We start from the raw sequence: 27307 nt of genomic DNA, 5'->3' as shown, positions 1-27307 counted from the left end.
GGATCATGAAGGTTTGGGCTTTTGTAACCTGTAACCAAAAATGTCACCCTTAAACCAGCCCCACGTTACCTTCATGGCACCTTTGCAGTATTGGTTAGGTATAGCCAAGCCCAGAAGTGCCTTGTATGACCTGAAATGCTTCCAATAGGTTACAACGAATAAATGTATTTAGTGGATTTTTTTACTGACTGACTACCTTCAGACAAGCATAACAGTTAAGGCTAGATTTTTTCACTGTTCAATGTCACTTCAGCCTGACAGGAGCCTTTTGGCATACCGCAGTATGCTGTATGAATTTATACACCTGTGTCCTCCTTTGTGTTCCATTCATCTTTGCTAATGTTAATTTGCAGTGATGGATTCCCTATGTTTGTATATAATAGGAATCGTCCCAAGTTGTTGGATTGATTGCAGATGTACATGTAGTGTTCTTTGTTTGTAACGGGCTGAACGTAGCTGAAAATAAGCGTCATGGCCACTTCGCTATTTCAGTATAAGTAATAGTTACTTAGATGAAAACAATAAGCCTGGAGCTATCCTTCTAATGCAGTACGAGTGGGTTCACCAGTCATAATGTTGCAAAGAAGTAAACAAACAGTACAAGGAATTTTAAGTTCAATTAGGGAAGTAGTGAAATATAAGGGGGATCACTTACACCTGACAGTTTACTAGTGGATGTTTAATTCCTAATTCAGTCATGGGTATAGACCATGAAGTAGGGATTAAATGTCCACTAGTAGATTTTCAGGTATAGGCAACCTCCCTTGTTTCACTGCTTTCATTTCTTTTGATCTACAATCAAACTTAAAATTCCCTAATTGGACTTGTATATATGTGTATTGTATTTCACACATGTGTCCTGTACATAGAGCATGTTGCATTATACTGATTATATTCTGGAACAAAAATAGATTATTGCATGCATCATAATTTTAGTGGTAATGGCTAACTTCCTTTGGAGGAGTTAATAGAATAATTGCTCGATTGCAGTATCCCCAGAGTAAATTATGCCATCAATTAATGACTTGTCTGAATGAATTCTTCCTGATATCCAATTTTGATTGTGCAATTTACTTTTTAAATGACGTCATTAATGCGCGCTAATTAAAACATACTGTTAGCTATTTCCTAGCACTATGGTTGATAATATTCCAAATATTTTGGAAGTGATTGTAGAGAGGAAAAGAACAGAGGTCGATAATTTAAAGAAAGAAACGCCAGAAACTACCGGGAGAAGTCATCCTGCTGCGCAGGTTGTGGCCAGGGCCAAATGTGCATTGGATGGAAACCAAATAAAGCGTTCACGAAATTTTTATAATGCTATAAATAAGCCAAAAGGTGTTATTTCAGTGATAGCTGAGATCAAAAGAAGATCCCCTAGTAAAGGTCACATTGGACACATTCGTGACCCTGGTCAGCTGTCAAAAGTGTATAATGAGGGTGGGGCTGCTGCCATTTCTGTCCTCACTGATGAAGTAGGCTTTGGTTGTAGCATTAATGATTTAGTGCAAGTTGTTGATTCACAAAAACAATACCTAGGGAATTCTCCTGGTCCATGCCCAGTATTGAGGAAGGAGTTCATCATCGATCTGTTTCAGATTGCTGAAGCAGCAGTGTGTGGAGCATCTGCTGTTTTACTGATTGCTGCAGTTCTTCGTGAACGGACTAAAGAGTTCATTGAAGTTACGCATGCAGTTGGGTTGGATGCTCTTGTAGAGGTACATGATGAAGAGGAACTTAAAATTGCCATTGATGCTGGTGCTGAAATTATTGGGATTAATAACCGAGATTTACGTACGTTTAAAGTCACCCTTGAAACCTCAAAGAGGTTAAGACCATTAATACCAGAAGGAGTTATTGCTGTAGCTGAATCAGGAATCAAAGAGGTTACTGATGTGTGGGAACTCCGTGATGCTGGTTTTCAGGCTGTGTTAATAGGTGAATTGCTTGTAGTAGCGTCAGAAACTGGCACTAACCCTGATTCAGTTGCTACTGCAGCTAGTGGATATGAAAGAGTTAAAGAGTTATTGAAAGCATTTACTGGTAATAAATTGCAAGTAAACTCCTAATATGTATATATAAAAGTTGCACACTTTTTATACCTTTAATATTATAACAACATCAAATACAGAGTTATGATATAAAAGTGGAGAAAAACTTTTATCTTCACTTTGCAGTAGAAATGTGTGATCTGTTCTCAGTTAATTGCCATAGCCAGTTGTACAGTTTGCCAATTCCATAATATTGTCAAGAGTAAATCCCAAGTTATGGTTGGATTGCTACAAGTATTTCCCATTAGCTACATTTTATTACTGTGAGTACAACGATGAGAAGTTCAATTCATTGCATACTACCTTATGTAAGGGAAAATTTCTGAAAGCATTTTTCTTTAGAATGTGCAGTTAGCTAGCATTTACAAAGAAATGTAGAGAGATTGCGGTGTATACAGGTAGAACACAAAATAATATCTGTGCATTTTAGCTATATTTAATGTGTATGTATAGGGTGTGTTCTGTTAAGTTTGAGTAAACTTATATGATTGGAACATGATACCTGACCGCATACCAAAGAGGATTCTGTTTGGATGGCATGACCAGCTCATGGTGTGAAACTACAGCGGCGAGATAAAGTTAGACAGGACTTAAGAACTTTTCAATCAATGACTTTATGGTACCACCAAGTTTAAGATCGGGATTTATGGAAGCAATTAATTAATTTAGGAGTGGAGAATTTGTTAGCTTAGTGTACTACATTCTGAACCTCACTCTTTACACTGTCAGACCTGCCAAAGGTCTTTTAGAAGAAGCCAGGATATAGCTTGACACAAATGTATAACTACTCGTCCTTGACATGGTCACCGCTGATCTAATGTGAATTCTTCAGCTAGAGCATTATCCACTGGATGGCTCATGTGTGTGTGTGTGTATGTGTGGTGAGAGAGACAGGCAGCATAGTGAAGTGGCTAAAGCACCAACCTGGCAATGGAAAGGTTTCAGGTCTGATGCCCTGTTGCTGTTGTTTCCTTGAGACTTTACTTACATTTCTCTAGTCTACCTGGTTGTGGTGTTAATTGGTCAGGGAAGGAAGTGCCAACCATATCATGTATCACACAGTAGGTGCGGGACTTTGGGTGTCCACACCTTTCATTCACCTGGTACAGTCTCCAGTGGGATAAGAGTATAGGTGAACAATGTTATAATTTCGCGTAAATGGATATACATGCAGTTATGAAGTTTACTAACTGCATAATAGGAATGTAACAGTAAACCCTACATGTAGAATGGATATGCAATGTTAATAGTTCAGCAAGGTTTATGTGTACAATTGTATTATGCATCGCATATAAGGAACAGTAGAAAGAGCTGCAAGTACATAGTTACAATTGAGCAACAAAATTGTTTGTTACAAATAAGTTGTGACAAATAAGTTTTTAATTGTCATTAACTTCATCATGGTCATCAATAGTGAGTAATACAACAACTAAAATGCTAGCAACAACATAGAAGACTATCCCAATGATAAGTCCTAACATGTTCAACTTCCTGGCAATATTTGATGCAGCCCAAGCTTCTGTGATCCTGCCAGCAGCATAATATGAATCAACCTGTAAGATAAGACAGTCATGATGAAAAATTATTCACTACCCTACTAGGGACTAGCTACAAGAAGGCTAAACCATGTGAAGCAGAGAGTAACACTAAAACGCTATATTGAATACACCAGGTAGTGACTTGAGCAGCCACACAGCCTCCATTAAACCAGTACTTAATAACATATTATACAATTTACATTTAGAGCTGTTATCATATTTGTAAAGAAACAAAAGCTGAAGATCCTGGATGTATAGGGTCATCTAAACATTCCCTATATTATACATAAGATGTGCTGAGTTCAAATACAGCTTTGTAAATGAGACCATACTGTTTGTTGTATATGAAAGCACACAGATGTCCCTTTTAAATACTTAATTTACCACACTAACCCGTAGTGAAAATATCAGTGCTGCTATCCCAAAAGCAATACAACAGAAGAAAATGTTGATGAGAGAAAATGTAAGGAAGTTCTTTGGCTTAAATGCTGGAACAACTGTAGCTGGGTGATGAACAATCTACACAGAAAGAAAAACATGCATATATGCAAAATAAACTTAGTTGTGAGCAAATTTAGATTGTCATCAAAATGTAATATGCAAGTCATGTGTACTACACTCAGTAGATCATGTGTACTACACTCGGTAGATCATGTGTACTACACTCGGTAGATCATGTGTACTACACTCGGTAGAACATGTGTACTACACTCAGTAGAACATTTCAATTCATAGAAGAAATATTTTGTTAAGATACTAAATTGATGAATCCCCTAAAAATCTTGAACTGTAAGCAAATAGCAAAACAACGGTTTTAGTATTTTATGAAAAGTACTGAATATTAAGCCATGGTAGTGCATCGTGTGATCAGGAAAACCAGCAGATCACACAGTGCATATATTGACAGGCAGAAAGAAAACATGATTTCCATGCATGCATAGCTCCGTCTAAAGCATACAGTTTTTGCATTATTCCTGTCTACCAAGTAGGGCAGGCCAAATACCAAACTTTGAATTTACTCCAGCCATTCTGAGATATGAGTTTTGTTCTTTTTCATCTAAGATTTTGCTTCATTTAGCACACTTTGTTATAAAACGCAAACATGTACCTCAATTGCCTTAAAATTTTTGATGCAGAGAAAGAGCACATAAACAGAGTATGCATGGAATAACTTAAAAATTGGTGTGTGCATAGGCAAAGATCATAGAAGTGCCTTTTGATGTTTATATCTACAGAATTACAAAGCAAAAACCAAATAAGAGCAAAATTGTAGAGTTGAGATACTTTTAATAGAACATAAGGGATAAAAGTGCACAAAAAAAAGTAGCAGGCCAGGTTTAAATCAGAAAAAAAATATGTTTAAACAAATCCCAAAGCCAGCCAATGCTGACTTTGGAGGTGCTTATATAAAGTATACAAGCCCACAGGAACATATGAAAGAAGGATGCAGTCTGAAAAAAGTTGGGAAACAAAGGTGGTGACTATATAAGAAATGGCTGTAATAATGTTAGTGATAATATTAATCAGCCATTGTTACATTTCTTGGTCACCATCTTTGATTTCACAACTTTTTTCACTCAGGCTTTTGCAGGATGCACCCTTTATTCACAGCTTGGCTGTTTTGTGTAGATAACAATATAGAATCAACTGTAAACAGTAATCTGTCATGACAAATTTTGGCTTACAAAAGCAACCCAAGAACACATTAGAAGCACAATCTTTACTGTATATTGAGACATTCAAAGTTATCTGTTTATAATGGTAATCAACTTGTAATATTCCAGCTCAGACCATTAATACATAATACAGCTAAAAATAAATATACATTGATCTGCATGGCGTTATTAGAGCTATGGATGGTGAGAAATTTCACATCTACCTGATGAATAATGCTAAATCATTTTGTGTAACACCCCCTTTTGCATATTGTGATAAGTTAGTCAAATTGTTTTTCAGGAAGTAAATACACAGACAGAGTCAATACACACAATACACACATGTTTTTCTGGAAAAATAGCTATAGATGCACTCATGTAGCTTGCTGCCATCAGGGCATGTCTAGTTAAAAACTCTACCGCCTACTTTATAAGTAAAGTATGAAGTTTCCAAAGAGAGTATTATCTATAGATAATCACAAAACTTAAATAATTGTAATGAATCCTATCACAGGTGTGATAAGATTAGTAGGCTTCAGCCAATTATGTATTCTGTTATGCTTTTAAGCAATGCTAAAGTCAAGACTATTACGTTCAAAATTATGTATTCAAAATGAAGACCATGCTCAGTAGATGACTGTTTTATTAGAGTGTACCAGTACATCTTGACTGTTGTATTAGAGTAAATGATTCCTTTCTTAGAACACCTCAATATTATTCCTGTAAATGTCAATCAAAAAACATTTAAATCAATAATTTTTATTAAATTAGTGTATTCATTGTTTGGTTTCTTTTTGGGATGCAATTACACTCTTTGAAAGTTGTTTTATTATTTTGGCAGCATAACCTCTTATGTGCTGCCATAATTGGCACAATTAAACCTATTCAACAAAAATACTTCATTATTTTAATATGGATGAAATGAGCCATTCTAAGCTTTTCATGCCACATCTGCTGCTACAGCTATATGGTACACAATACATATCAACATCTATAGGGATTACACATATAGTTACTTACTTTGGCTTTGGCATGTGTTCTTTGAGGTTGTGAAACTACATAAAAAGTAAAGTCATTTATTGTGAGCAGTAATTGAAGTTTCATATGCATGTATGGGGGCTTGATAAAAGGAGTTTTCTTGGCATCTACAAAATTTTATTGCAAATCGGACAAAGAAGTTAAGGAAGGTGCTAAACTGTTATGGGTGTCATGTGTGTTTGTGAATGGTATAGTGCTATGTGGTGATGACAAAGTTGCCGCACTGAATTACACTTAGTTTATCACATGAAGTAGCTGATTGGAGGATACTGATTTTTCATGTTGCAGAACCTATAGCTACTCCAAACAAACCCTCTCTTTCCTGCCCAGTACTCTAATCTGTTTATACTGTCAGCATTAAAACAACCCCTTATTTCAGTGGTTTCCATTATTTCTGGATTTCTCGCATTCTAAAAGGTTCAGCAAACTGATTGTCTCAGCTGTGTCTGCTCTTATGCAAATGCAGAAATATCCGTTTAAGGCTTCATAGGAGTATACATTAAAATGTTTGTGGGTGCCTAATTGTCTGGATTGCACAATAGAAACCCAAGCCACTACTACCACAGGCATAGAGTGAGCAATGAATATATCCACATGTTGTTGTAGAGTAGATAATGTACACTTTTGCATAGATTATCTATGACTTTTGTCTATAATGCAAATATCGAATCAACTATCAGCTTCTTTTGGTGGCATCAATATCGGATATCAGTACATACCAAAAACCTATATCAGCACACTTTTATTCATCTCCATGTTGGCACCAATTCACCTCTGTGTTATATCTAATGTATGAAGACACATAAACTATTATGCAGTTCGCTATCAAGACAATGAAATATTTTATTGAATTATGGAGTAATGCCGATGGATAAGTACTTCTATCTGTCATCAATAAGACTTCTGAATGCACATTCCATAGAAGCTGACTCTACAAAAAGTTCCCATAGACATGCATTTGTCAAGTTATTACTGCATATGTTATGGAATATTTAACTAATCAGTAATTGCACCTGTTAATGGACAGCACAAGAGGCAACACTATTTACATTTAGCGTGCTGGTGCACTTATAATCTTGCTAAACATAACACATGGTAGGGTATAATATGATGCATTATCATACAGTACGATAGTACTGTATATTAGGGGCATCGAAGGTGTGGGGGTGATTCGTGATATAATATAACCCAAAAACCTGCTGCAATTTTTCCTCACAACGATATGACAGTATTGGTTGGGTAAAACCAAGCCCAAAAGTGTCTTCAGATCGACCCGAAACGTTTGCGTCAAGTTGCTACAGAATTTAGAAAAAAAAATCTTCTACTGCCTGCCTACCTGCCTGCCTGCCTGACGCCTTCAGTCAAGCGTGGCTACAGCTACAGCCCTAATTTTTTCGCAGAAACGTTTCTAGTTTGCTTAAGAAAACCTTTGGTATATTGATACGCATACAATGCTTGCGCTACTGTCTTATCTTTTATCCTTCTTTACCATGATCATCAGTCAAGGTTCTACCGCTGAGTGTTAATAGACTACAGTATGGCTTCCATACCAGTGTATATTGCATCAAACTATTCAAATACACGTGGTCGCCGGATGCACCAAAAACACACGCGTACGTGACTCGCTGTTGATATCGATCAGAGAGAGCAACTCACGGCGAACTATATAGCAATGTGTAAGTCAATAAATATAGTTTATTTAGTGACAAAGTTAAACCGAGTCGGGTCATCCAGCTGAGGTCCTGCTTTACAGATTATTCAGGTCTGACCCCACGTGCTAAATTAAATGTGGACGTGTTACTACATGTCATAGGGTAGCTCTGCTTCTTTCGTGAGCCACGCCCACTTACGTAAATTACTGTCTGTAGACATATGGTAGCCACGCCCATTCATCAGTCTGTAGGTATGTACGAATCCACGTCCATTATTGTCTGCAGGCTTATGTAGAGCCATGTGCCCACTGATCAGTTGTTATTGTATGAGTCATAATCTAGTATATTAGTGCTGTGAGTAACTCAGCAGATATTTAGTGGTCATGAGCTTGCAAAAAAACTTCACAAACAAGTATAAGAAAAAATTTGGAATTTTAAATTAGATTAGGGACAGTGTATAATGCTGCAATAAAAAGTACTGAAACAAGCTGGATCGGAGTAGTATGTAATGTCCAAATACTGTAAAACAATAAGAAGTGAATATCCCTACTGTGCATATACTTGTGTAATATGTAATCTACCAGAAAGAACTCTGTGATTGTGCATATGGTTAGGTGAATTAGAATTCCTTATCATCAGCTACCTTTACTTTTTGATCCCTTAATGCATTTGCCACCACTTATATTCGTCGTACCAGATATGCTATAGTAATGTATTTGGCAAGAATGGTGATGTGGTCTAGTGATCAGTCAATAGTAGATCAAATGGCCTGATAATCTCTAGACTATAAATCGTGTTTACAAGTTGATTTGAAGATATCAATTTTTGGGTTTGCGGACCCTAACAATGGTGATGAAAACAAATAGGTAATGTGATATATATGTATGTATATATACCGTGCAAAATGAGCTCTTGCATAATCAAATTTGAACATAATGGTATGGACTTTACAAGATTATGGTACAGTAAAATGCTTATTTTGAGGTTACTGAAGTGGAGTTGAGTTTCAGTGATTGGGAAGTTATTCAGCTTACCTTAAGAGAGACCCCAGCAAATTGGCAGTGATTTCAAGTGATTCCCTTTGTACTCATTACCTTTACCCTTGTACCATGTATACTTATTTACAAGAAAATGGCTTTCTGGTTTACTTTTGGCAGAATTGCTACGCATATGCACAAGCATGCAGTAGATATATGGCAATAATTGGATTAGCTATATTTACACCAAATGAAAAGCAGTATAGCTAGAAGAAATCACAGCATCAAGATACCCTAATAAAGCAGTCAGGTACTCTAATAGAACAGTCAGAAGGTGATTTTGCATCAGTGTCACTAAAACTCTACATCAGTGCCTTTTTGTCTACTGCAGCACCTTGGAGTTACCTTTGTCCTACTTTGTGTCTCATTTTTTTCTCCGCTACTACACAGATGTTAATTTTCTGGTACTGCATAATGACTTCCTTGTGCTGACTACCACATTTATAACAGAAGCCGTCCGTACTTTCCATAGTAAATGGGTTGATTACAGATGCATTTCTTGTATTATTCTTTGTTTGTTGTATTGTGTAACAGACAGAACATAGCTGAAAATGAAGCAGAATAGGCACTTTGTTTTCAGTAATTAATATTTGGGGAGTATGTCCAGATGCGAAATTTTGTTTTATGATATTTCTGGCACCATTCCATCCTTTGATGCAGTATGCATGGGTTCACCATTCACCATGTTACCAAAAAGTATCAAACAAGTACAAGGAAAAATTGAAATTTGAGTATAGAAATGAAACAAGGGAAGTTGTCTGCTTTATATAGTGGACATTTAATTTCTTGTCCTGTCAAGACTCATGTAAGGTCTAGTTTGTGCACGAATACCAGCCTTAACTCACTAGCCGATGCCTTCAGCCAGTCAACTATGGGGTAATGCTACAGGCTTGATTTCTTTACTGCTCACCATTGTTGACTATTAATAGAACAACCATCAACCCAAGTAAAGGTAAATTAAAATAATAATATTGTAAAAAAAATTCTTAATAAAATATCAAAAAGCTTTCTCAGAAATTGCTGGGTCTTTCCAACATTTTACAATTTTGTGAACTACATATGCATCTGCCAGTGGTTACTTCTCCAAATCAGCACTTTTTCTACACATAGTAGCCAAGTCAACCAGGGGTCCAGAACTACAACTACAGTACCGCTTAAATGTAACATTGTCTCACAAGAGTGTGAGTGATTAAAAAACTTGCTAATTAAAGGGCATGGCACCCATTTCACTCGCAAGTATTCATCCTGTTTTGTTTGGGATGAATATTCATGAGCGAAATGGGTGTCACGCCTTTAATTAGCAAGTTTTTAATCGCTCGCGAGATGACGTTACGTTTGAGTGGTACCGTATACCAGTAACAAATCTGAAGAAATCTCTCGGAACTTTCCTAGCTCAATAATGCTCAGAAGAATGCATTATTGATAGAAATCTCTCAAAGCTGTGGGTTTACTCCTAACTTAAAGGGGCAATGTGTCGTGAATTTGTTTTGTTGTGAAGCCATTCAAGATTGCAGAAACACGTGATTATTTTGTGTACAATAAATCAATAAAACGAAGTGCTTCATCTCAAACAAGATAATAACGCCTTCTACCATCATGTATCGGCTTTGTTACAATGTTAGACAGCCCAGGGGACATTCTAAGCTAGCTCACCTGGCTTACAATCATACAAGGACAGATATATAAAAGACTGCCACTTTAATGACACACGTGATCCATAACAATTCGCGATTTGTTTATGATCACATCATAAACTTGAACGGCTTCACGTATAACAATTCACGATGCATTGCCCCTTTAATGGTTACCTGTAATATTTAAATTGGCTGCTCCGTCCACATGTAAAATATGCCTGGGTGGAGGACAGGAAACAAGAGAATTATTTGGAGTGGCCTAAGCTGCTTATCCACGTACTGTATGACAGGAAATTTTAATGAAAGGAAAATGTTGACAAATCTGACGAATTACATAAATTCATCAACTTCATCCATAATTGCCTTACAAAAATTTAGATCTTGAGATTTAATTCATCAAAGCTGATGAAGTGTGGATTCATCAACTTTTCTTGTCATCAAAATTTCCTGTTTCATGGTACCCAAAACTACTGTTTGGTGCCCCACCCCTCAAATAGCCCCACACAATATAGACCACTTGCACGAGAATATAAGTGCACATGATACTCCGGAAACTGCCATGTGCTTATAACAGGTATTCTGCATGTATCAGGTCAGTGACTCAAAAAATAGATACTGCCAGGATATGTAATATCCAGTATCCATTCACATAGCTTCCACACAAATTTTACGCTGCATAGCAAAAGTTGCTTAGTACATGCCCACTTAATCATTTCCAGTGCAAGTGGTCTACTATGCACCTATCAATATATTGCTCCCCAGGCATAGGTAGGGCTTTACAGGGAGAATTGGCACGAACGTAAATTGCTGCCTCACCCTAGGGTACGTACTTGACAACCATTCATTAATATTTAAGTGTCCAAGTACTTTGTGTTACTACTTTCTATATAACGTCAATTCCTTGGTGAGGATGGGTTTACGGGAATTTGATATTCGGGTGTGTCAAATCCATATTATGCTGGGGAATAGTGGGGCAATACACTGATAGGTAAGGTGCAGTATTATTAAAGTATACTCACAACTGGCAGAAGTCCCGCCATAGTCGCCTATCGGTTGATACGATGAGGATGGTGAAGGGTATGATGAGTAAGTGACTTCTCTATAATTTGACATCTCTAGATATATCGATCTCTGCCACAATCGGTTAGATCTTGATACCCGGATACCGGGTCTCGCTTGGTACTGGGATTGGTCGCATGCGCTTATTTACAAGAATACAGGTTTTCGGCAAAACTCAAATTTCAGTAAACTTTTTTTTGTCCTTGTCCTCCTTTGTGGCTTTTAAATAAATAGATTCTTGCCTCAACTTAGCAAAATTGTCTGGCGGTTACAGTAAGCGATGGCTGAAGGAAATCATGATCTCGCATGCCATGATCATAGTGGTGAGTCTGTAGACTACATAGATATTAATCATTATACTACGTAGTATATAATATGTATGATCTGTACAGCTAACTGAACCGGTGATCATGGTCTGCAGACTGTAGTAATTACAATAATATTGTTCCGTCAGCAGTATATAGCTAGAATTTATATTTTTAAACGTAGCTGGTAATCATGAATTGCAAAGGACACAATAGCTACAAAAGCAAAATTAAACTAATCTATACAACAAAGCTACAAATACTTAAGCTACACTGAACTGTCAGTCTCTGATACCATTATACTTAACTTGACCAATTCCAAGTCATCCTCTGAACAAAGAGTATAACATCAGAGGATCATCCTAGAATTGTATCACCATAAGCTCAGAGACTAACGTAATAGCTGATGCCTAGATGTAGACCATTCTTAATTGTCACAGTGGTACAATCAGCAACAGAGCATGCAGTTGCCGGATAGGGCAAATGGAGACTAAATTCGACAAACTAGAGAAAAGAAATCCCCACCTTGACTGTTCATATTGTTGAAATAATGACTGTGTAGCAGCAGCCACCATGGCCTGAGAAGCAGCAGAGGAACTGGATGCTGTTTCTGACAGAAAGGTCACAACAAACGGGGCAACTGAGATGGAAATCCAGATGGTAAAATGAATTTGAAAACACTGCAAATACATTGCCTATGTGGTAAGGCCACTTATTTAAAGTTTCAGATCAAGTTCACATAGTGGCCCGGCAGGTAGCTCATTATTAACTATAAATAAGAAAAGTAGCAGAAACGATCGAATGTCAACCGGTATCTGATGTCGACCACAGGTGTATCTAAAGTTGAGTACTGGAATTATGAGGAGCTATCTGGATATTTACTATGATAAGGATAGGTGGTGAGAAGATCTCTAGAAAGAATTCCTAGAAGTGAAGCAGGCCCTCAGGAATATGTGTGAACTCCAGCATATCCAAATAAGGTAAAGGACAACCTAGATGGCAGTACACTATAACGAACCTGAAATCACATGGAGACAAAGGTTGTAACAAGCAATGGCACTGTGGTTCACAAGTCTTCTTTGCTTCTTTGTGTTCCGTATTCATGAAAAGTGTACAATGAATTGTTATCATGCTGTTGTGATAGACAATACCATAAATTATATTAAACTTGATGATTGTGGAGTCTTATAGTATGCATTACTAGTCTACTCCATAAATGTAGTTACAAAGGGAAAACCAAGGGTTACGTGGTCACGGACATAAAGCTATTGAATAATTTGTTGTGGTTGAGTTAAAATACACATATACAGATGAAATGAAACGAAAGTATAGGCACAGATTCTACTTGTACTTGAAGTGTTCAATGTTAAACTAATAAGCTTTGCCACACATTGAATGTGCATTGAATGATGTTGGCTTCATGAAATTATAATTGGATAGTGGTCGATTGGTTACACTACATATGCCACTTTGACACTGCAGATCAAGGGAAATCAGTCACTATACATATATTGTACTGACCCAGGACAGCCTGTGGTTCGTATTATATCAGGATAATAGCCCTGACCACAAATGCTTTTTTATTCTGAGGCAGTTCACTCATGATCCTATATATTGAGCTGCTTAAAGTTTTAGCTATATTGTAGGTTCAGTTGAGCTTAGATATATTAGTTCATATATAGGCTAAGTGTTTTCTGAAAACACTAAGTACTACCATTCTTGAGATTTTTTGTCGGTAGTACACTATATCCTAGATTGGAGGAGGACTCAGATGTCTTCACAGATATCACAGAGCCACAGCTTGATGAAGTACTTTGCAACATCAAGTGTGCTAACCCTAATGCTGAAGAGGTTGTTGGGAAAGGACGGTGTACTTATGAACAGAGGTGTTGAGACAGCAGGTAAGGTCTTCATGCAGCTATTCACATGGATTTTGAGAAAATTGCTGAAAAAAAGAAAGCAAGACACATAGATGGCAACCACTTAATCATCCATGCTGGAATCAATGATGGATTTTCTTGCTTTTTCACATTTGTTAAGGGTAGATTGTTAATTGGTTTTGATTGTTAATTATACTCACAGCAGTCGAATAGTCATACCAAAGAAGAGGCTATAGTTTTCCTGTAATAAGCATTTGCCACTGTAGGAGAACAACTCTTAGAATGACATTTATACACATAAGAACACAAAACTAATGATGATGCAACAAGAAAAATAAAATGATGTATGGTACAGATGAAACATATGGCTGTACAACACAAATGCAATCATCAAGTGGTTACAAAACTGAAGCAATAAAAATTCAGGTGGAGTCCTACTATAAACAAACAAACAGATGTGTGCATACTAATGAAATATTTCAGTTCATTGGTATAACTGACAGTGCTGAATACAAAGACATTGAAATATTGATGTCATCCAGCTTGCAAGTTTGAATGATTACCTCCCTTGCGTTTAGTATATATACTTTGCTCATAAAATTGTTTTCAACATCTGTACAACCAGTTCCAGCATTAAGCATACTGATAACCTGCTGACACCGCGCCATAAATCTAATTTGCTGGATCGAATCTCTACAAGGCCTGTCTCCTCTGGCATTAAATCTTGTAGTCTAGTTGGTAATTAAGGCATGGCACTACACTCAGTGGCCGGTAAACCATCTAGGTACACTGCATGGGAGTCATGTTGCCCTCAGACACATATATTTTCACTGCCATGATCTGAATGGATGCACAGTAGCACACCAAACGTAGAAGTTTCCTCCGAGAATGCTTCCAAGACTGTCTATATCTGCACAATTGTTATTGTTATTAATTTCTTCCTTGTATATATGTTTTTTGTTTGCTAATTGTTTTTGTTTTTGTTTGTTTTCTTTGTATTATCATGTGTTGTATTATGTGTATGTACTTTTAGTCATTGTTGTAGTTGTGTATGTTGTAGATGTAACAGAAGATTTAATGGATTCATCACATAAATATTCTGCAGTCGCACTGAAAGTGGTAGATGCTGCAAACAACCCCCAAACTTCTTCTTCATGAGATGGGTAAATTGTAAAGCATCACTAATGCTATGACACAACTAATCTAAAGTGACATGATACCGAAACAAAATGTAATGAACCAAATACATTACCATTTCTTTGCCATCGTCCAAAGCCATCATCAATTTGGAATTATATCCACCGTGACAATCATGTCAAAAATTGTATGCTTCCTCACTGTGAGCTCTTGAACAGATAACACCTAGCTACACATATTAATACGATATATATTAGCATTTTTTCTGGCCCAAGACGTGCTTTCTCACCTACTGCAGCAGCCATCTATAATGCATGCATCATGGCCTTGCACATTTATGATGGGAATTGTTGTAATTTCTTTAGTGCCTGGATTGATTGCAAAGCTATTTCTCTTGTACTGTTCTTTGATGGTTATGCTGTGTAACAGGCAGAAAATAACTGAAAATGAAGTGAAACAGCCACATTACTTTTCAGTACTTGATAGTAGGGAGATGCGAAATTAGTTTTTGATATGTTTAGTGTTGTTCTTTCTGTTGATGCAGTATACAAGGTCATACAATAAAGTAAACAAGCACATGCATTAAATTAATTCAAGCAGAATGCATAGTAATGAACAAGCTGTACAAGTGGACATCTAGTTCCCACTTCAGTCATGGCAATAATCTATATGATTGAGGTATATAGGAATTAAATACTCCCTAGTATATAGCTGCAGGTGTAGGTTTATCTTGCATTATTTACACACAGGTAAGTAATCCATAAGTCAAGATGTTCATTTTGTAATTTTTAACATTTCTATGTACATACATACATACATGTGCTTTATTTTCCAGAAACCATTTTGGTACAGGATGCAGCAGTGATTGATGAGATTAAAAATAGTGAGCAGTGTGTTGTCTAGACATATGTAACTGTTAATTCTGCAAGCTACCTTTGTAGAAAATTAGTCAACCATGTGCAGTATAGGCTATGTACACTGTATAATCAGTTTTATGTTATTGTGTATGACATCAATTATTATGTCATTCATAAATAAAAATTGTATAAACAATAACTGTGGTATGGTGAACGTTTTAAGCTAAATCTCAAGGTCTTCAGAAGAAAAAGAGCTTTTAAAATGCTACAACCATCTGTCTCTCAATCCAGAATCAGAATCCGCTTGCCACCTTGACTTGCCTGTTCTGTCCAGCTCTCATGTTCTGTCCTGCGTGTGCAACCTTGGCTATGGCTTATTGCAGTGGCTACAATGATGTACAGAACTGAGTGTGAGGCATCTCTTAAACCTTGTCAACTGAGCGAATATGCACAAACCATTACAAAATAAGCCAAGAAGAGATATGTAGGAAAGTTGGGGAAGGTTGGGTGCACTATAATTATATAGATCCTTACCTGGATCTGGATTTATGTGAATCAAGTATGTATCTTTGTTACCAACTGTAAAGTACTAGCTAACTGTTGTGAGAATTTATATGGAAAGGCTTATAGGTGTGATCAAGCAAAACTATTCCATTTTAGAGGTAACTCTTTATTAAAAGTCAGTGTTGGAGACAAATTGATGACAATATTCTTTCGTGAACTCCTTGTACTTAGTAAGTACATGATAGAGTTGTAGATATACAATGTGAATCATACATATATGTTTATGTTGCAGATTAAATGTATACATTATACATTAAAGGTGCACGTAAAATGGTGGATTAAATGTAAATCATACACATTTTAGAAAAATCTGTGGAATTAATGAATCATACATTAGAACACTCTTTCCAGAACCACCTAGCAATGGCATATCCAGGATGGGGAATTTGGTGCAAATGCCCCCCCCCCCCCCCTAACCTTGTGGAGGAGCTATACTTCTGATTAAAATACTAAACTTTGTGCCACGTCAAGATCAGCTTATAAAACTCACAAAAATATGCACATTTTACTAGTATTTATTACGAATTCACCTGAAACTAAAAGTGAACCAAAGTCAAACTAGTTATGAAATTGTCATCCAGCACCTTCGTGCGTACTATGTGCCTCTAAAATAATTATCGTGTTGCTGTTGTTTAAGACATTCAGACAACTTTAAAGACTTCACAACCATCTGCAAAGGCCAAAGTGGTAAAAATCAACAATGAGATACTACTAATTAAGAGGTGTATTATTTGCTGCTTCAAAAATGCAGCAACTAACAAGAGGATCTGGCCCCCCCTAACCACCTACAACTTGCCTGTTTGTGCCCCTCCCCTCCCCTTGCCAGGTCCTGGATCCGCCCCTGCCTAGTAACTACTTCTTCATACAAATTTACTTACTACCCCAAATATCCCTTCTTGTTTTGTTACCTTTTTGGAAATCCCTATTCCCCTTTTTAAATTTTCAAAGTGTTTATTCCGTTATTCCTTTTCCACTTTTACTTAAATAAGCTTGTGTAGTATAGTTAATTTATATTATTCTATGTATAACATGTGGTTGTGTTTTATACTGTGTTTATTGTGTGTGTGTGCTCTGGTAGGGAAAAATGACTTTTGCCGACTACTGTGAGATTAAACAAAAATCTATCAATCAATCAATCAATCAATCATGTTTCACAAACTCCCCATGCAAATATTTTGTCCAATCATTCTACCGTAAAACATTATTTCAGCATAGGAAACATTGAGCTATGTATGCGTACTAATTGCATTATTTAGCTACACTTGCTAACACACTTGTACTAGCCCCTCTGGTCAAATAACACACTATTGTAATATATGCATTGATTAGTTATCACATGTGACCTGTAGAGGATGATACTCCAACAATGAGAGACCTCAACAGATATGTTACCAACATATATGCTGCTGACTGGAAAGATATTGGGATAGAGTTGGGCTTGGAACTTCACACACTTCGCATTATTGCAAAAGATTATCCCCAGCAAGCTGTAGATTGTTTTCAAGATGTACTTTACCACTGGTTGAAATCAACTCATAATCCTACATGGAAAATACTGGAGGTTGCTATTACTAATGTGAACAGGCAGAATCATGGTCTTGGTCCAGTTGATAAAGTAGATGGTAAGACTTCTGTGTACTGTAAGCCTCTTGACCAAGTTCAGGTTTATTTACTTGGATGTACAATTAAGTCAGCCAAATAGCTAATGAGCATTAAACATTACATTACAGTATGAAAATTTGGTAGTGTCTATAGTAGCACAATAAAACTTAGTACAACAAGGTGACTTGTAACGTAGCTTACATGGTGGCTTCTTATTATAGCTGAACTCTCTACAGGATGACTTGTTATGTAGCTGAACACTTTACAGGGTGACTTGTTTGTAGGTTACACTGTAACTCCATACAGGATGACTTGTTTGTATCTTACACTGTAACTCCATATAGGATGACTTGTTTGTGGCTGAACTCTGTACAGGGTGAATTATCACATAGCTACACTGTCAACACAGTGACTTGTAATGTAGCTGAACTCTCTACAGAGTGACTTGTATAGCTGTATACTCTCTATGGGTGACTTGCTCTGTAGCTGAACTCTTCACAGGATGATTAACTGAACTCTTTACAGGGTGACTTGTAATATAGCTGCACTCACTACGGGGTGGGCAACTCGAACATTCTAATAGAGTGACTTATAATGTAGTTGAATGCTCTAATAGGGTAACTGTACTATTAGAATATCTTGATCATGTACTTGCTACACATAGTTGGTTTTTGCATTACAACTCAGTGGCTTTTAATCTTATTCTTCTATATCTTTGAAAGGCAATTCTATGATGATTAATCCATCTGCACACTTATTTTCAGCTCATTTCCCTAAACATTTTGCCTGGTAGGCATGACAACTAATGGTTTTTTATTCACAAAATTCGATTGTGCATTTGTTACACACACGTTTGGTTTCATGTTATATTTCCATGCTATTTGCCTCATTTTTTTCAAACCATCTAAAGTCTCCAACATGTTGGAAACTATACTTTCCACTGTTTGATTCCTAGATTATGGTTTGTTCTAATATCTGAAATATTTAGTCAGTAAAGTGCTAAATTTAAGTCTAAATTTTACCTGAACTCCCCTCCCTACACCCCTATACAATGTGAAAGTTTGCAAGGCATAGAAGTTATTGTGTGTAGTAAGCGTATCTAGTTTGTAGTGATGTGAAAATATTCTAACTATCTTCCTACAGTTTGACATTGCTGTGTCCAAGCACAAGCAACATCTAATGGTAAAAAAATAAATGAAAAAAAAACAACCCATAAAGTTTACTATTAGAGCATTTCACTGCAAAAATGACTGTTCTATTGGTGTTCATCCAAGGACATCTCAGTTTCCACTAACTTTTCTATCCAAGAGTGTTAAGCTTCATAGTTTGCGGATGGTTAGTTTCCCTGACATATCAGGGAAGGCTGGTTTCCCTGACAAGATAAGATTTCCAGACAGTTAATCTATCTACAAATTGATTTTTTTTTGTGTATTATAGTGATTTTTGCAAAGAATGCAAAATGAAGGAGAAGGATAAGAAGAAATAAGGATGAAAAAACCTGAAACCTTGGTTGCTTGTATCTTAGGAATGGCTTTGGGGGTTCCTTCAAGCTTGGTATGTGTACTAAGTGGGCAACTCCACCATATAATTTGTTTCATTTTGGTAAGGGATCACAGAGCTATGTATGCATGAAATAATGTTTTCTTTCTTCCTATCAATAAAGTCACGGTGTGGTGTGCGCCAGCTTCTTGAGCCACACAACACACTACAGTGTATACATGTCTTGTGATTAGGTGTTACTCCTTATTAAGGAACTTTCATGGGATATATTATACATGATACCCCATGAAGGTGGCACTGAACTGATTATATAAAGCCGTACAATGCCCATTTGCACAGCTAATGCACCAAATAAATTCTTTTTGGGTGGTCAAATTGTTTTTACCTATTAAATGGCTTTTGTGATAGTCTATAGTGTTGTAGTTTGAGATTCAAAGTTTTGTGAAATCTAACCATTAAAACATGCACTTTATTTTGTACCTAAATAACTGTGAAGTTATAAGAACTTGGACAATGAACAACCCATGCAGTGTTGAACCACATCAGCTCACATTGTAGAACAACCTTTTGCTTTCCCTTTTAACTCACACACTGCCGTTACTACCTATGCATGGCAGTGCTGGAGTTAACTGCAGATTAAGGTCCTCTTAAATTGCCAGCAGCCATTTTCTCCATCATGAAACAAATCAAAGCGTTGGTAGAAGCAATAGTTAAATGAGCACTTCTGCCTTCCTGATTCAACAGGCCCTCTATATAGTAGTCAATCATCAGTGGCTTGAAGCTAGGTAATTCAGGATAGACATCGCTTACCTCACCATGTGTTTTACACCTGAAACTGGCCCAAGTATTTTAAATTTGAACATACAGTTAAACTGAAATAAAAGTACGGTGAATTTTAGCAATTCAAACTTAAGTCACTTGAAACTTTTGTAATTTATGATAGTTGCAGTTGTAAGTGACAGTCTATATTTTCAATAACTACTTCTCTTTTGTTATCAGAAGCCATATCATATAAGGGATTGGATAGTGTGAGCCAAAGCACTGCAGATATTTCTGAACAGGTAGTAGACATGCTATGTAAGGATTATACTGAAAAAAGGGATAGAAATGAAGAAGATGAGTGGCCACCTAAGCAACCGAGAACTATTGTTAATGTTGCTTTAGTACACTATAGAGGCAGGCGAACGCAACAAGAGTTGATTGAGATAACTAGTCGTTACAAAGATGGCACTACTACTGCAGACATGTTAGCATCTTCACAATCCAAATTAATTAAAAATTCACATTCATATACCCGGGTTACTAAGAATATTAATGAAATATTTGCAGCTTATCATAATGACTTGGAGGATTCTGGTACTAATTATGAAGTAGATAAAACACCAAAATATATACTAATTGAAGGTGCACCTGGAATAGGAAAAACTGTTTTGGCAAAAGAAATATCTTATCTTTGGGCAAAAGGAGAATTGTTGGAAAATGTATCTATTCTAATTTTGTTGTTTCTCCGGGATCCTGTGTTAAAAGAAATTGAATCTGAGGCCCAGTTAGCTCAATATATAACGAGATACATGTGTGATGACCTAAAGCTTAAACACAAACAGACTGAACTAATTGCATGTTTAAAAGAATTGCGGATATGTGTGATACTGGATGGTTATGATGAATATCCTGAACTTTTGCGTAAAAAATCATTTATTGCTGATCTGATAAAAGGTAAAATCTTTCCCAATTCCATAGTGGTAGTCACTTCACGACCAACTGCTACTATGCACTTACATGACATGGTTGACCGAAGAATTGAAATTCTTGGGTTTGCTCAAGAGGAACGTGAGAAATATATCATGGAATCACTCAAAGAAATGCCTGATAAACAAGAACAATTAAAAGTGTATCTCAAGTGCCACCCCATCATCAATAGTTTGGTGTATGTTCCTCTTCATTTAGCAGTACTTCTCTACTTGTTTAAAGAACACAACATATTGTTTGAAACTCTCACAGAAATGAATGAGTCTTTTATACTTCATACAATATATCGTAACATGGCTAAACATGATTTAGTTCCATCTGGTGTAAATACTGAAATTAAAACCTTAAAAAATCTGCCTACAGATCCTAATGTCTATGGTGTTGTTTGTAATTTGTCAAAATTAGCTTTTGTGGGATTAAAGAATAATCAATTAGTATTTACATACAATGAAATAAAAACCCACATTTCTCAAATTGATAGTATTCCAGGAGTTCTAAATGGTTTTGGGTTGTTGCAAGCTGTGCAACATTTTTCTCCAGGAGGAGGAGCTGGAAAAACTGCTTCATTCAATTTTTTACATTTTACTATGCAAGAATATCTGGCTGCTTTTTATGTTAGTATCTACTTATCAGAAAAGCAAAAAATATCACTTGTAGGAGAAACATTTTGGGAAGGCAAATATAATTTTATGTGGATGATGTATGCTGGAATTAATGGAGTATCTTCAAAAGTATTTGATAAATTTTTATGTAAACTTAAAGGGGATATGCTGACTTTTTCAAGGGATATTAAATCCAATAAAATAAAATGCCTCCATATGGTTCAGTGTTTCATAGAGGCAAAAAGTAAGTTAGTTCTCAAAGAGATATCTTGTCTGTTTCAAAATGGAGAAATTAGTTTTCATGGCATTAGTAAATTACATCCGCATAACATTTCATCACTGCTGTCATACATTTCCAAATATGATGTACAAGTACTTAGTATAAACCTCCGAGACTGCCATATTGGTGATATTGGTATGGGGATATTACAACAATATTTTTCTACATATCCTGAAAAGGCATCAAACATAAAAAGTGTTGATTTGTTTGGAAATGATTCTGTTCTTTTGTGGAATGTTTACCTTTCCATATTTAAACCAAAGCATCTTAGAAAGTTGGATTGGTCTTCACTTCGAGGAGTGGATATTGATGAGATAGTAACTGTTCTCCATAATAACAATACAATTGAATCACTAGATATATCTGGTAATGCTTTTAATGATAACGCAGCCAAGAAAATAGCTAAGGGTTTACTTCACAACACCACTTTAAAGGAACTTGACATTTCAAATAATGATATATTTACTGATGGAGCAATTGCTATAAGTGAATCATTAAAACACAACACTACACTTCAATATATAACCATATCGTGGAATAAGGGCAGTAAGTTGATCAACACAAAACATAAAGGACTAAAATTATCTGGACTTAATATTAGAGATGGTACAGTGCAAATTATTGCAGGTGTTTTGTACAATAATAAAACTGTAGTTCATCTGGACTTGTCACAAAACAACATAACTGATATTGGTGCCAAATACTTAAGTGATTGTATTACAAATAATTGTTTTTTGAAGGAGATTAATGTGTCAAAAAATAATATATCCGATGACGGATTAAATGTCATTGCAGATTCATTTCAAACTAGTGAAAATTTACATAGGTTGGATGTTTCAGGTAATGACATATCTGAAGTTGGAGTGTTAGCTTTTAGTGAGCATCTCAAGAAGAATAAATCATTGCAAATGCTTAAAATATCATGGTCAAATGATTGTTACCTACTTCTTAATGCTGCTGTTTTGGCATGGAATATGTCCAATAAACACTATGGAGATGCTGGAGTAGTTCTTATAATTGCTTTTTTGCAAAACAACACTACAGTAAAAACACTGAAATTTTCAAGTAGTGATATATCTGATGATGGAGCAATGGTTATTAGTGAGTATCTAAAAGACAACAATGCACTTCAAAGTCTTGATCTATCACATAACAACATATCCGATGATGGAGTTTCAGATATCAGCAACTCTCTTAAGAACAACAACACACTTAAACATCTTGACATTTCACACAACAACATATCTAATAGTGGAGCTTTAGCTATCAGAGAGTGTCTCAAAACCAATGATGCTCTTCAAAATCTTAACATATCAGGTAATAAAGTAACTTGTGTCAGAGTAAAAGAGCTTGGAGTAGTTATACCAATTGTGACCGGGCCTGCGATAATAGGGCATGTGGGCACATGATTTTTGCCTAATTTTTCACACTTTCATCACTCATAACATTTTGTACCATTATGCTATGGCATTGCAATTTTCAGCTCTACGTAAGCATTTAATTGGCATCATGAAGCAAGTTACAGAATGGAAATATACATTTCCAATACTGAGATATGACCTGTAGAGTGATGGGGTGTAGTTTGTGCCCACATGCCCTGTTTTCGCAGGCCCGGTCACAATTAATGCAATGTTGCAAATACTTGACATTTCAGGCAACAGCATATTTGATGATGGAATTATAGCCATCAGTGAATGTCTTATTGCCATTAAAACAAACTCAACTCTACAAAGACTTGATGTTTCATATAATGAATGTTCTGATGATGGTGCACTGGCAATAAGTGAGTATCTAAAAAATAACAGTACTTTACAACACCTGAGCATATCATGGAACAGTAAACACCTTGTTCTTGATGGTACAATAAAACATTATGATCTCTCCAATAAACACTATGGGGACACTGGAGCAATTCTTATATCAGCTTTTTTAGAAAACCATTCTACAATACAAACATTGAATCTTGCATGTAATAGCATAACAGACGATGGAGCTGTGTTTATCAGTAAGTGTCTTGAGAACACAAGTACACTTAAAGTTTTTAATATAGCAGGCAATAAAATAACCAGTGTTGGAGCTAAAAGAATTGCTAAAGCCATCAAAACAAACACAACTCTACAAAAAATTGATATTTCGTGTAATATTTTTTCTGATGATGCTGCACTAGCTATCGCTGAGTCTCTCCAGAAGGACAATACTTTACAGCACCTGAGCATATCATGGAGTATCAATCACCTCATTCTTGATGCTACACTAAAGTCATACGATCTATCCAATAAACATTATGGAGACACTGGAGCAATTCTCATATCAGGTTTTTTAGAAAACAACACCATGATAGAAATCTTGAATCTTGAATGTAATAACATTTCAGATAATGGAGCTAAAGCTATAAGTGAGTACTTTAACAATACAGTTAAACTTCGGAGTATCAACCTATCAAACAACAAAATTAAAAATGTGGGAGCTATCTTAAAAACAAATTTGGTATTGCAAACACTTGACGTTTCACACAACAACATATCTGATGATGGAGCTATAGCTATCAGTGAGTATCTTAAGAAAACCAACACTCTTGAGAACCTTAACCTATCCAATAATAAAATAACTAATATTGGGGTTAAGAAAATTGCAGATGGCATCAAAGCAAATTCAATTCTACAAATACTTGATATTTCATACAATAAAGTTTCTGATGGTGGTATATTGGCTGTCTCAGAGTGTCTCAAGAAGTACAGGACTTTACAACAACTGAGTATATCATGGAATAACAATCACCTTATTCTTGATGCAACAGTGAAGTCGATAAATGCGTCAAATAAACAATATGGGAACACTGGAGCAGTTCTCATATCAGCCTTTTTAATAAACAATACTACAATACAAACGTTGAATCTTGCATATAACGACATATCTCATAATGGAGTTGTAGCTATATGTCAGTATCTTAAGAGTACGAGTGTACTTCAAAGTTTAAATCTGATGGGCAATAAAATAACTAGTATGGGGTTTAAAGAGATTGCTAGTGCCATTAAAGAAACTACAAAAGTTCGGCGCCTTGATATTTCATATGATAAAGATTCTGATGATGGTGTGCTGGCTATCATTATGTGCCTCAATAAGAGTAATACTTTTCAACAGCTGAGCATATCATGGGATAACAGTCACCTTGTTCTTGATGCTACGGTAAAGTCATGTTATATATCCAGTAGGCACTGTGGGGATACTGGAGCAATTTTTATATCAGCTTTTGTTGAAAACAATGCTACAATACAGACATTGAACCTTGCATGTAATGACATATCTGATGATGGAATTTTGTCATTAAGCACATGTGTAAAGAACTCTAGTACACTTCAAAATCTCTTTATGTCAAACAACAACATAACTAGTGTTGGAGCTAAAGTAATTGGAAAAGCACTTGAAACAAACTTGGCATTGCAAACACTTGATGTTTCATACAACAACATATCTGATGATGGAGCTATAGCCATCAGTGAGTATCTTAAGAAAAACAACACTCTTCATACCCTTAACCTGTCCAATAATAAAATAACTAATACTGGGGTTAAAGTGATTGCAGATGGTATTAAAGCAAATTCAATCCTGCATAAAATTGATATTTCATGTAATAATTTTTCTGATGATGGTGCATTGGCTATCACTGAGTGCCTCCAAAAAGACAAAACTTTACAATATCTGAGTGTATCATGGAATAATAATCACCTTGTTCTTGATGCCACACTAAAGTCATATGATCTATCTAATAAACACTATGGGGACACTGGGATAATCCTCATATCAGCTTTTTTAGAAAACAATACCACAACACAAACACTAAATCTTTCATGCAATTGCATATCTGCTGAGGGAGCTAGATGTATAAGTAAATGTATAGAAAATAACAACGTACTGCAGAGTCTGAATATATCAGAAAATATGTTAACCAAGAGTGAAGCAACTATAATTGGAAAAGCAATTCAGACAAATTTTGCTTTACAATCACTTGACATTTCACGTAATAGAATATGTGATGATGGAGCTATGGCTCTAAGTGAGTGTTTAAAGAAGAATAAAGCACTCAACAACCTGAACTTGTCAGATAATAAGATAACTAGCAATGGAGCAGTGAGATTAGCAGAAGCCATTGAATCAAATACAGCATTACAGATCCTTGATATTTCAAATAACCGTATATCTGATGATGGAGCTGTAACTATCAGTAAAAGTCTAGAAAGCAACAGAACACTAAGCAGTCTTAACATTTCAGCAAATAAAATTACTGATGTTGGAGCCATGGAAATTGGAAAAGCCATGGAAGGAAACATGACAATAAAAGTACTTGACATTTCACATAACCATATATCTGATGATGGAGCTAGAGCTATCTGGATGGGTATAAATTATACACCAGACTCATCAATGCAACAACTGGACCTTTCACATAACAAAGTATCTGCTAATACTATGAGGTCTATTAGAAGATCTACACTACCTCCACTATTAGTTTATCCAGAACCCAGCACACTAGCAAATAGCTACAACTGTTGTGATCTCTTGCTAACAATACTATTATTGCCAGGAATATTGATATGGTCAATATTGTGTAAAATACTAGAAATATTAGTATTGCCAATGATAGCAATATCATTTGCAGTATTAATTGCAATATTAATTTTGCCAGGAATATTAATTTTGCCAATGCTAGCAACATTAATATTGCTAATACCAAGAGATCGCGCTTGGATAGTTTGGCCAGTGTATATCTCATTGTGGTTGATTGCAATTTTCCTGACATACTGTCAAAGTTAAAGCACTAAATAAATATAAGCACACAAAACACGATAAGGATACTGCAATATACTGGAAAATCACATTTATTTATATATAATTGTATGTATTTTATTGACTTTTAAAGTAGTTTCAGTAATTTTATATGTACATAATATATTTTCTTTATTCTGTGTTTAATGTTAGTCATTAAATAATAGAACCACGAACAATCAGCCATTTGTTTCAAGCTGATGTTGTTCACTTGTCAACCGCGATGGTGGTTGTTTTGGTAGGTGTGCAGGGTTCAATCATCTTCCATGGTTCTCCTGTACGATATTAAATAGGTGATCAGCTACAAATTGTGGCTACCGATTGCATGATGCTTGGGGGCGAA

General features: G+C 35.9%; 4 protein-coding genes across 4 annotated transcripts; 3 read left to right on the top strand and 1 right to left on the bottom strand.

Moving 5' to 3' along the window:
* Positions 1-1092: 1092 nt before the first annotated feature.
* LOC136248845 (indole-3-glycerol phosphate synthase-like) lies at positions 1093-3338 on the top strand. Its single transcript, XM_066040661.1, has one exon. The coding sequence runs from the start codon at positions 1137-1139 to the stop codon at positions 2067-2069; it is 933 nt and encodes a 310-aa protein (XP_065896733.1). The 5' UTR covers positions 1093-1136; the 3' UTR covers positions 2070-3338.
* On the bottom strand, positions 3226-11819 carry LOC136248846 (proline rich transmembrane protein 1B-like). Its single transcript, XM_066040662.1, has 4 exons — positions 11625-11819; positions 6265-6299; positions 3983-4108; positions 3226-3604 (listed from the first exon to the last, which is right to left on the bottom strand). The coding sequence occupies exons 1-4, from the start codon at positions 11716-11718 to the stop codon at positions 3431-3433; spliced, it is 429 nt and encodes a 142-aa protein (XP_065896734.1). The 5' UTR covers positions 11719-11819; the 3' UTR covers positions 3226-3430.
* Positions 11794-22888, top strand: LOC136251663 (NACHT, LRR and PYD domains-containing protein 3-like). The gene is made up of 5 exons (XM_066044112.1): positions 11794-11987; positions 15822-15869; positions 17757-18029; positions 20509-22686; positions 22881-22888. Exons 1-5 carry the CDS (start codon positions 11945-11947, stop codon positions 22886-22888), a joined length of 2550 nt encoding a protein of 849 aa, XP_065900184.1. The 5' UTR covers positions 11794-11944.
* Positions 22889-22923: 35 nt separating this feature from the next.
* On the top strand, positions 22924-27307 carry LOC136251660 (protein NLRC5-like). The gene is made up of 2 exons (XM_066044110.1): positions 22924-23541; positions 23750-27307. The coding sequence occupies exons 1-2, from the start codon at positions 23049-23051 to the stop codon at positions 26950-26952; spliced, it is 3696 nt and encodes a 1231-aa protein (XP_065900182.1). The 5' UTR covers positions 22924-23048; the 3' UTR covers positions 26953-27307.

Source organism: Dysidea avara, chromosome 3 (assembly GCF_963678975.1).
Source record: "Dysidea avara chromosome 3, odDysAvar1.4, whole genome shotgun sequence".
Lineage (NCBI taxonomy): Eukaryota > Metazoa > Porifera > Demospongiae > Dictyoceratida > Dysideidae > Dysidea > Dysidea avara.
The sequence above is the reverse complement of the archived record's forward strand: the minus strand, read 5'-3'. Positions and strand labels throughout refer to the sequence as shown.